Source organism: Sebastes umbrosus, chromosome 1 (assembly GCF_015220745.1).
Source record: "Sebastes umbrosus isolate fSebUmb1 chromosome 1, fSebUmb1.pri, whole genome shotgun sequence".
In the NCBI taxonomy this organism is placed as follows: domain Eukaryota; kingdom Metazoa; phylum Chordata; class Actinopteri; order Perciformes; family Sebastidae; genus Sebastes; species Sebastes umbrosus.
Window position 1 is genome coordinate 34,130,932 of NC_051269.1, and position 12,062 is coordinate 34,142,993.

The following is a 12,062-nucleotide window of genomic DNA, read 5'->3' on the forward strand; positions in this document are numbered from 1 at the left end:
TGGGCCGACCCAAAACCTTTTTTATAGAAATCTAGCCGCACTAGCACATTGACATAATTCATAAAGCTGCCTCAGACAGAAATTTGCATAGCTCTATAAAGTTTTGTAATGTGGTCCACAAATTATCCAGTTGATCTTAAAAGAAAATAGAGTTGTGTAAGGTTAACAAAGTTGTTTTTTAGGAATACAGTAAGTATGCTGTGTCAAAAAGATTAAACAGATGAGGCTTGTCCAGGGGCAGACTTTACCGTTAGGCAAGGTAGGCAACTGCCTGGGGGCACCCAACAGCTATAGATTTATTATGATGTTTAGATATGAAAAATATTTAATTATGCTTCTATTCGAACTTATTGTACCCCACTCACTGCAAAGGTTTTCCCCTTTTGACTAATGGAATTAGTCTATTGAGCAATCTAGCTTGTTATTAGCTCATCTTCCTCAAGTCCAGGGTCCTTTTTGGACTTCTAACCCCCAAAAGGCACAACTAAACCACACTGTCAACCATCACACCAAATTTGAAGTTCCTAAATTAAATAGTTTCCGAGTTCTGCTCCAAAAACGAAACGGATGGTCGGACGGACACGCGGAGCGCTATATACCCCCGACTACGTTGTCGCGGGGGTATAATAAGCAACTCAACTGTATATTACTTACTGTGTACTTCTACTTTAGAGGAAAACATTGTAGTACTGCATATACCTGACAGAGAAATGTTACTGGTTACGCTGCAGATTCAGATTTGATTCACAAAATATAACAATTAAAACATGATGCATTACTATTCATTAAACCATCCTGCGTTAACTAATTTAAAGTACATTGTACGGATAATACCTCTCTTTCACTCTTCACTTGAAGTTAACATCTGAATGCAAAAAGTTTACTTAGGTTTTGAGGAACCTTCTTCTTTTACCACTGCCAACACCAACATTCCCAGTTAGCAGGGGTAAAAAGTAAAGCCCCCAAATCACTAAATCCTCCCCTGGGCTTGTCCAGCCTACTGTAGGTATTTAGACTATTTGAGACTCTTCAGGACCTGTTTAGAACAACTATGTTGTTTTGAGTGGATCTGTATGCGTCAAGAGGACGGCTGGAAATTGGAGTTAATTTCAACAACTTCACTTTGCCTCTTTTCAGTCATCTTTAAGTACCGTAAACTCTTCAGTTCATCACAGACTGCATCTGAACATGGGTTTTTAAGTTTGTAAAGAGCTGTCCTCATTTGAACTGTTGCACCTGTCTGACCCCAAACACAAATACATCCATAACACACGCACTCTAGACGAAGGCAATGTCTCAGCACTCTGCTGTTTTTACAAATAGTTTTGATGTGCAACAGAGACAGAACTTGTTATAATTTTATCATAATGTTTTATCCAACATGCGCTGAACCCATCTAGATTATCAGAGATGTACTCTGATGGTCTTCTTTCAGCCTATGTGCCTCTGAGTGAAAGCACACAGAGCTTCAAAAGAAATGAAATGACTAAGCTTCTAACATCTGGGCTTTTATTTGCTTTACTGATGCTCTGCATGAAGCTCAACAGCACCAACCGCAGGCTGCTAAAGGGACCACAATCTATCAGATCCCTGCCAGAAGATACAGATACAGAAACATATCGATGTATTAAGAGGTCAAGAGGACTTCTTGAAGAAAAAAAAAAAGATCTTAAATATTACAGCCAACAATTAGTAAACATGTGCAAATGAATTCAAGCAAAGATAGTATTAAGTGTCATAGTGAAAAATAAAGCTATTATAGTTGTGTGTATGTGTGAGAAACAATTAATTACAAACATAAGTTGACTAAACATGGCTAGCCAGCTAGCACACCTACGGGGAGCAACACTGTGTGGAGCAGATGGTAAAAACTGCCTTGTTAGCTTCTATAAAGATTATTTTAATATAGACAGTTTGTGAGATTTTCAATGTCATGCTCATTAAACGTCAGCAGTTCAACAGACTGAGAGTTTAACATCCCAGAATGGAGTCGTCCCACAGCTTCTCCTCCTCCGTCCTAGCGTCAACCTTCTCTTTTGTTTTCTTCTTCTCTTTCCTGTATTTAGGTTTGGCTGCCTCGTCCTGTCCACCCTCCCCCTGCTCGACATTCATTTCAGCCTGAATATGCACCTCAGTCCCTTTTCTATTGTCCATCACGTCTTCTGGCATTAAATTGTCCATCACTATTTCCCCTCGTTCCACCTCAAAGTCCTCCCGGGATTTATTTTCTCGTCTTCTCTGCTTGCCGTGACTTTTTCCTTTTTTTCTCCTCCTCTCTTCCTCCGACTCTCCGGACTCCCCTCTTCTCCTCTCCTCCGAGTCATTAACTCTTTCCATCCTCCGTCGCTTCCTCCTCTTCTCCTCCTTGTCTGGGTCCTCATCTCTCCTCCTCTTCTCTCTCTCCCTCCTGGATCTTCTAATCCTCCTCTTTTCTCTGAGCCGGTATTCGCTGTCATCATTGTCACTCGTGCTGCTGCTATAGGAGGAGGAGGAGTAAGATGAAGTGGTATACGAGGAGGAGCTCGACTGCTTTCTGCGCCTCCTCCTCTTTGTGGGCTGACCAGTGAACAGTGCAGAGTCTGAGCCTGGGAGGACTGGAGGAGGGCAGTTGTAATCCCAGTCATTGGGTGGCCAGGGGGGGCCCTGATACGGAGGACGCCACCCCTCAACTGGGTAGTAACTACCAGGGCGGGAGTGATGAGGAGGGTTAGCGGTGGGAGGAAGGTTGGGCATACGTGGGTTCAATTCTACGTTGTTAAATGCTTCCTCTTCCTCTTCTTCATCTTCCTCGCCCTCCTTTTGCGTGTCACCCAGAGGGAGGACTTGACCGGCCTTAGAGGTGATTCCTCGAGCCTTCTGAACCTGAATGTAATCTGCCAGTTCATCTGCAAATGTGTTGTAGTCTTTTTGTTGGGATTTGCACAGGTCAACCACCTTCTTCTCCCTGGTCAAGGACATGTAAACAGGAATTAAGTCACTATTCAACTGGGTAATAAATGTTGATGTTACACTAAAGCCCCATTAAGTGTTTTTTTACCACCACAAAGCAGAAAAACAGATTTCAGCTAATCGAGTGCCTACAGTTAACTTAACGCACCAAACCAAACCACATCCACATCCAGCAGACACAGAGCAATATGACTATCTAATGGGGCTGTATGTGTGATAACATCAGAGGTAGTTTGCAAACTGAATACTGCAAAAAAACAAAAAAGCAAACGATCATTATCGAATGACGCTTGCAATATGCACTGAGCGGACTAAAGGCCTTTACACACCGGAGAAGTGACGAATAAACAACACGAAAATCGCCTGCGAATATTTTGCATGAAAACTATTCATACCAACAACAATTGTTCTATAAAAGGTTTGAATTTTTTTTTTCTTCAGATGACATTAATTACATAACTAAAAATAATAATAACACTTGGCTACACTTTTTGAATATGTTTGTTCCACACAATGTGATTGATTGATGCCTTTATTTGCGGTGCGAAAGCTTAGAAATATGGGCCTTGTTTCGAAAAAAATGACGCTGCTTTTTCGCCGCATAATATTTGCGTTCTGCGTGAAAGTACCTAAGTCAGTATATTGACGTTTGAAAAAACAAAACGCTGCCGGTGTGTTAAGGCCTTTATTCTCGTTTTCTGTCTCATGCTTCTTTTGTCCTGCACCCAACTGGGGTTGGCTGTGCACACTACCCATCTCCTTTGAGTGTGTAAGATAGCCATGGGACTCCGAAACATAAGCTAAAAGCTTCTTCTTTATTAAAAAAAAATCTAGGTTAGGTGATAATATTAATCTGATTCAGTGTAAGTATAAAAAAAAAATCACTTAATGGAGCTTTATTGTTGAAAAAGGTCTTGAAAGGGAAGTTGAAGTGCAGTGTAGCAGAGAATACATTTAAAGTGCAGTATAAATGATGACATCATGGATTGTTTTTCAGAAAATGTTTGATCTTACTTAATCTGGTGTTTGGTTCCTTGCATGTGGGCCTGGTACATCTCCACAGAGTTAAACTGCACGCTACACATCTGACACATCAGCGACTCGGCTGTAGGTAACAGAGACAGGGAGAGGTGGGAAATGAGGAGGGAAAGATGGCATTATTGATCAAATAATGAATTACAAGCACTCAGATATACCACTTGCATTGCTTTTTTCTCATTCTAGTTAACTCACGTCAAAATAATATACATTATTTTTGCATTTGGGGGTCTCCAAATCTTCTCTACTGATTGACATATAGCCTGCCTAACAGAGGACAAATGTGCCTCTAGAAATATTTTTCTTCACATCACTATTGCCTCTTAAAACACACTCAATATCATGATGGGGTCTGATGCCCTCTGTATTATTACGGCTTTGCTGTGTTACCTTGTTGGACTTTGTCTCCGAGCTCTTTGAGCAGCTCCTGTCGGGCCTGATTCCTCTGGTGCTTGCGTCCGTTGTAGTGCTGCAAAGCCATCTGGGGATTGTTGAATGAAGCGACACACATGGAACAGTACTTGTTAGGGTCCTTCAGATCGACCTCTGTGCTGGGGGGAGTCGTGGTGGCTGCTGAGTTCAGATGATGCTCCGTAACACCCTCTGGGGCTGATTTCTGGTCAGCATCATCAGGATCCCGCACCTCTGTGTACCTGTCGATAACTGCAACGAGAAATGTTTGACCTTCTGAACTTAAGCAGAACTTGAGCAGACAGTTGAATCAACAAAAGTTACAGTTAATCTGTAAATAATGAATCTCGGATCACTATCATACTTTTCCATCACACAACCCACACTTGCCTGGGGGCTGAAGGCCTTGTTTACGCAGATTTTTTGCATGGACTTTGCCTTCATAGTGAGATTTTGCCACCACATGGGAGCTAAACACCATGTTACACAGCTCACAGAAATGGTCCTTATCAGTAGTCATGGGCCGCTGCAAAAAAACAGGCACAAGACTGGCTCGTCAAGTGACAGAAATATGCTTCCTGACATAGCATGTAACCTGAAAACAATGAATAAAGGAAATAACCTCTCTCTAATGTGATCATTTTCTATTGAGAAGCATGCCACTAAAGCTACGACCCTTAGACTGCTTACGTATGTTCTTCTGTTACACTCATTGTTCAGCGTTACAGATTAAGATTGCACCTAATGAGTCAGAGTAAAATCTCTGAGTGCTAACCTGGGGTCCTGTGGGCTCTTCGTAAGTCTTCTCGCCTCTCTTGGTCTGCAGGTACACTTTGATTTTCTGAGCATGTTTCTTCCCCTGCAAGTGGGGGGACATACGGGAGACATCATTACAAACGCTCTGACCTTGTGAGGTCAATACGACTGAACCACGGTTCCAGGACTAGTGCAGTGGAAAGCAGCACGCACCTCATAGTGGGACAGCCGCTGAGACTCAAAGAGCAGCACGGCCTCACACACATGGCAGTAGTCATCAGTGAGGAGGCCCTTCAGGAGCTCCTCTTCACTCTTGCCTCCTGTGTGGCAGAATATACAGTCACTGTTAACAACTGAGCCACAGAGAATAAAGTCACAGGCTATGAAATCCTCATATTACATTCATTCATTAATTATTCACTTACACATTTCTATATAATACAAACCTATATTAGATAATATATAGTTAAAGGAGCTACATGCAAAATCGGGAGCATTTCTATTGCCTCTGTACGGCTTTCAACATGGCGACAGTTGAGCCGGTGGGTAGCTAACAGTGCTAACAGTGTTAACCTGGGGAGGAACCATAGGGTGGGTGCTACGCTTCCACAACAGCGGTGTCAGTAAGGACAGGGTTATCAGCTGTAACCGCCTCTATATCTTTACCTAGCAAATAGTTGTTTGCTGCTATATTAATGCTCTGGATATCGTATAGAGCACCTTTAAACTACTTAAAACGATCAGACTGGTGCTCTTGTGTCTCCATATTGGCTGATCTTGATAGATATGGAGACAAATAATTTTTTGAAAAATTAGAAGCTGCAAAATGAAATGCTAATTCATACAATTTTCATTGTTTGAACATGTGAGAAAGATCTCAAAATGCACAATCATTTTGACTTTGTAGGCCAGTAATTCTGCACAGAGCAGGAGACAAAAAGCTTTTTCTGTAATACATACTGTAAAAACAGGAAAAAAAATGCAGTAGCCTTAGAGGGAATTTCAAAATGTTACTGAATTCCACTTATTTCAAGATGCACCCACCCCCATAGGCCATATTTAAAGCAAGATGTTATCCATTGTATAACATTATATATATATATATATAATTTGCCAAAAGGATTCTTTGGGACAGCTGTGAACTAACTCCTCCCGTCATTAAAAACTCTAAATTGTAATAAATATTGCTACTTGAATTATTCCCACTCAACCGTAACCTCTAACAGTGTGATACAGCAAAACCTCTAAACACTAGTAGCATATATTGCTACCATGTGAGTAAATCATGCTCATGGTTTCATGCTTGACTGAATTAGGTAAGGGCTAATGTACAGCGAAGCCGGTCGTTGTTGTGAAATAAATCCTGACAGGACCCGATGTAAAGCAGAGGGGTCTTGCATCGCCCTGAAATTGATATTATTCATAATAACTCTACTGTTTGGTCAAAGATTAGGTTACGAGTGAGGCTATTTTTCCAAAACTGTGAGGAAGCAGTTTGACTTTCATTTTTAGAGATTATTTTAAAATGACATAAATAAATAGGAACTGAGATATTACTGCGAAACTCAATTTGTTTACATCCTTGTTGCCAATAATTAATACATCTTCATAATTTAACAATGACATGGTTTGTTGTATAGTTTGACACGATATGCTGCCTTGAGCTAATCATAGGACACGACTGACATATTTATCAGTCATGCTTTTATGACTGGTGGTGACTGAAAATTTGTTACTAGAGCTGAAATGATCAGTTGAATACTCAAATAGTCAGTCGACAAAAAAAATACAGATTTAAAATCATTACCATATCATATTAATTTAGTGAGTAAAAAAATACATTTTAGTGGCTCAACTGAAAAGATTTGCTCACTTTTGTTCTATATATGCAATACAATTTTAAATTAAATATTTATGTTTGTGATGACCAGTTGTCACTGAATAAATAAAAAAAGATTATCAAAAAATGGCTGCTACATAAATCACTACTGAAAATTATCATTGCAGCCATATCGAGTGTGAAACTGAGTTTAGGGCTGGGTGATATGGCAAAAATCTCAATAAAGGCCATTTCATATCTCTATAAAGATATATATCACGATGTAGCATGTTTTCTGATAATTCAATAAATAAATAGTGTACATGAAATAACCACATGGTAAAGCCTATTTTTGTATATTCCTCCTGTGTGGAAAAAGTACTTTATGTTCTATATTTTCTCATTTTAAGAACTTGAGTGCAAAATTAACAAAACAGTTTTAAGTGAAATTATGGAGAAAAAAACAAATAAATAGAGGCCTAGCCTATATCGCGATAGAAACAATTTAGAAAAATATATCAGTAGACATTATTATATCTTTTTGATGATATATATATCATGATATTGCCCAGCAATATAAATAAGGCAATGGAATAAAGTACTATGGAATAAGTCCAAATACTGACACCCTACATAGTGTGCTGGCAGAATTTGAACTTTCTCCAGTGTAATGCAATAAAACAATTAATGCATTATAATACAGCATTTCCCTCTGTCATCTATGTATACATATCTACAGCTCAAATAACTATCAGTAAAACAATTAATGCATACTTTGATAGCTCCAAAATATTCAAGTCTGCTGATACATTTCAAATACTGTACTTACCAAATGATAATCACAGTAGCTGTTATCAAGAGAACAGAGATTGTAGGTACTGTATCTCAAAATAAGTGTACATTATTTGAATAGGAGCTTTTCCTCTCTATATTCACACCCTAATATTGTGAGTATTTATTATTCTATTGATGAACTAGACCACCAAGTGAAAGGACAGATTTCTAACATCAGACTGAATGACAACTCAGCTGATCAGTCTGAGATCCTTCAAACTCACCACCAACCTGCAGAATAACTACATTTCACACAAGTATTGACTAAGTTATGATGCCAGAGACAAGATCAAATTGAATGTCACCCACTAAATGAGTTATTTTGGTGGCCAAAACATGCTGACAGTACATTAGTAAAACAATATGCACTTTGATAGCCCACAAGTCTGCTGATACATTTCAAATACTGTACTTACCAAATGATAATCACAGTAGCAGTTATCAAGAGAACAGAGATTGTAGGTACTGTATCTCAAAATATCTGCACAATGTTTGAATATATATTTTTTGTCTCTATATTCACACCCTAATATTGTGAGTATTTATTATTATTCTATAGATGAACTACTGAATGACAACTCAGCTGCTCTGAGATCCTTCAAACTCACCACCACCCTGACAATACTAACTTATACTTAAATATCATTTACACAAGTATTGACTAAGTTATGAACTTCAGACTGACTGACAGCTGATCTGAGATCCTTCAAACTCACCACCAACCTGCAGATTAACTACATTTTACACAAGTATTGACTAAGTTATGATGCCAGAGACAAGATCAAACTGAATGTCACCCACTAAATGAGTTATTTTGGTGGCCAAAACATGCTGACAGTACATTAGTAAAACAATTATTGCACACTTGTCTGCCGATACATTTCAAATACTGTACTTACCAAATGATAATCACAGTAGCAGTTATCAAGAGAACAGAGATTGTAGGTACTGTATCTCAAAATATGTGCAAAATTTTTGTTTTTTCCTCTATATTCACACCCTAATATTGTGAGTATTTATTATTATTCTACTGTTGAGTTAGACCACCAAATGAAGGACTGAATGACAGCTCAGCTGCTCTGAGATTCTTCAAACTCACCACCAACCTGCAGAATAACTACATTTTACACACGTATTGACTAAGTTATGATGCCATCATTTTACACAAGTATTGACTAAGTTATGAACTTCAGACTGACTGACAACTCAGCTGGTCTCAGATCCTTCAAACTCACCACCAACCTGAGAATACTAACTTAACATATCCATCATTTTACACAAGTATTGACTAAGTTATGAACTTCAGACTGAATGACAGCTGATCTGAGATCCTTCAAACTCACCACCAACCTGCAGAATAACTACATTTTACACAAGTATTGACTAAGTTATGATGCCAGAGACAAGATCAAATTGAATGTCACCCACTAAATGAGTTATTTTGGTGGCCAAAACATGCCAACAGTACATTAGTAAAACAATTATTGCACACTTGTCTGCCGATACATTTCAAATACTGTACTTACCAAATGATAATCACAGTAGCTGTTATCAAGAGAACAGAGATTGTAGGTACTGTATCTCAAAATATGTGCACAATTTTTGTTTTTTCCTCTATATTCACACCCTAATATTGTGAGTATTTATTATTATTCTACTGTTGAGTTAGACCACCAAATGAAGGACTGAATGACAACTCAGCTGCTCTGAGATCCTTCAAATTCACCACCAACCTGCAGAATAACTACATTTTACACAAGTATTGACTAAGTTATGAACTTCAGACTGACTGACAACTCAGCTGGTCTCAGATCCTTCAAACTCACCACCAACCTGAGAATACTAACTTAACATATCCATCATTTTACACAAGTATTGACTAAGTTATGAACTTCAGACTGAATGACAGCTGATCTGAGATCCTTCAAACTCACCACCAACCTGCAGAATAACTACATTTTACACAAGTATTGACTAAGTTATGATGCCAGAGACAAGATCAAACTGAATGTCACCCACTAAATGAGTTATTTTGGTGGCCAAAACATGCCAACAGTACATTAGTAAAACAATTATTGCACACTTGTCTGCCGATATATTTCAAATACTGTACTTACCAAATGATAATCACAGTAGCAGTTATCAAGAGAACAGAGATTGTAGGTACTGTATCTCAAAATATGTGCACAATTTTTGTTTTTTCCTCTATATTCACACCCTAATATTGTGAGTATTTATTATTATTCTACTGTTGAGTTAGACCACCAAATGAAGGACTGAATGACAGCTGCTCAGTCTGAGATCCTTCAAATTCACCACCAACCTGCAGAATAACTACATTTTACACAAGTATTGACTAAGTTATGAACTTCAGACTGAATGACAGCTGGTCTCAGATCCTTCAAACTCACCACCAACCTGCAGAATAACTACATTTCACACAAGTATTGACTAAGTTATGATGCCAGAGACAAGATCAAACTGAATGTCACCCACTAAATGAGTTATTTTGGTGGCCAAAACATGCTTGATGCCCAACCAATTAACCTTAAACCACTGATATGTGACTAACTTCAGTATGAACCCACACCAGGCTGTTTGTGTTTTGGGACTAGTCAGTTAGTTAGCAGGACATTAGCAGCTGGTCAACCACTTCCGGACACTTAACTTTATATCGGTTTCACTATCAGGGTGGTGTTTTCATTGGCGATACCTTTTACAAGTTATGTACGCAGAGAACTCCTCTAACGTCACAGATAACGTTAGACAGATGACAGTAGCACATTGAACTAAGGAGCTAAGTTAGTCAGCTAGCTCACATGTTGAGCTCTGCTAGCCAGTTAGCTACAGGAAGCTAATGTTGACTAGTTAAGTTAGAGTTAGACCATACGGCTGAATTCCATCACGTTTCTAGACCAGAACTCACCTTCGCACTGGGTACTATCTGTTTGAGTGTTTATGACTTTGTCAGCATCGTTAGTGGTACTAGAGGTGTTATTGTGAGCGTCTGACTCCGCTAGCAGCAGAGTGCAGACACTTCTGGCCTCCATGCTTTATCTGTCTCCCTGACGTCAGCTGCTCGGTTGCGTCATGGCGCACTGCGCAGTGACGTAGTATTTATGACGTTCACTGTGTTCTCTAATGCAGGGGTTCTCAACCTTTTGTAACTTGAGGCCCACTTCAAATTGTTAAAAAATTTCTGAGGTCCACTTTCCCAAATAAATGACAAACAGGGCTATAAATATGTGTTATGCCACCATCAGGTGTAATAACCCACATAAATATTCAGCTTACCCTCAGGCATCACTGCCTGTCGTTATGAATTAAGCTTTTACTGGTGCAGGGCTGTCTCCAACATCACTTTTCGTTTAAAAAAATGTGCCATTTTGTGTCACTGCATCCAAGACATATATGTCAGTAAAGGGGAGACTCGTGGGTATCCATAGAACCCATTTCCATTCACATATCTGGAGGTCAGAGGTCAAGGGACCCCTTTGGAAATGGCCATGCCAGTTTTTCCTTGCCAAAATTTAGCATAACTTTGAAGTGTTATTTAGCCTCCTTCCCAAAAAGCTAGCATTGCATGGTTTGGACCGATGGATTCATTAGGTTTTTTAGTTTCATATCATTCCAGTATCCTTCCTCTAGCTTTAAAACCCGCCCGCTACAACCTCTGAAAAACAGAATAGCGGCCGTTGAATTTCGAAGAGGTTAATATAACCATTTGTCAGCACCTCCGTGGCCCACTAGGTGGCGCTCTGAGGCCCACCAGGGGGCCCCGGCCCAGTGGTTGAGAATAGCTGCTCTAATGGGTAAAGACTGTAGTTTATTATGATAGATAGATAGAAAGTAACTTTATTGATCCCCAGGGAAATTCAAGTTTCAAGCATCACCGTTCCATAGTGCAAAACATGTTAGTAAAAAGGCAGTAAAAAAGTTAGTAGTGCAAAGTACAAAAAAATATACCAGATATAAAAATACAAGGAGATGAAGAAAACTGTTAGAATTGAATATAGTGCAGGGTAACAGCTGTGATACACGACTATTAAAAAATTGAATATAGTGCAGAAGAGACTGTTAAAAGTGAGTATAGTGCATTATTATTTGTCCTGCAGACCGTCCTCCTTTGTCCCCCCCCCCTCCCTAGAGAGGTGTTGTACAGTTTGATGGCTCGGGGGACAAAGGATTTCCTGAGTCTGTCTGTGGAGCACTTGGGGAGCAGCAGCCTGCTGCTAAGCTTATGTGTTCTCTCTTA

At 39.3% G+C, this 12,062-nt stretch overlaps 1 protein-coding gene across 1 annotated transcript; it reads right to left on the minus strand.

Moving 5' to 3' along the window:
- Positions 1–1,487: 1,487 nt before the first annotated feature.
- zmat1 (zinc finger matrin-type 1) lies at positions 1,488–10,857 on the minus strand. Its single transcript, XM_037781860.1, has 7 exons — positions 10,734–10,857; positions 5,368–5,474; positions 5,174–5,257; positions 4,789–4,924; positions 4,378–4,650; positions 3,964–4,054; positions 1,488–2,944 (listed from the first exon to the last, which is right to left on the minus strand). The coding sequence occupies exons 1-7, from the start codon at positions 10,855–10,857 to the stop codon at positions 1,972–1,974; spliced, it is 1,788 nt and encodes a 595-aa protein (XP_037637788.1). The 3' UTR covers positions 1,488–1,971.
- Positions 10,858–12,062: the final 1,205 nt, after the last annotated feature.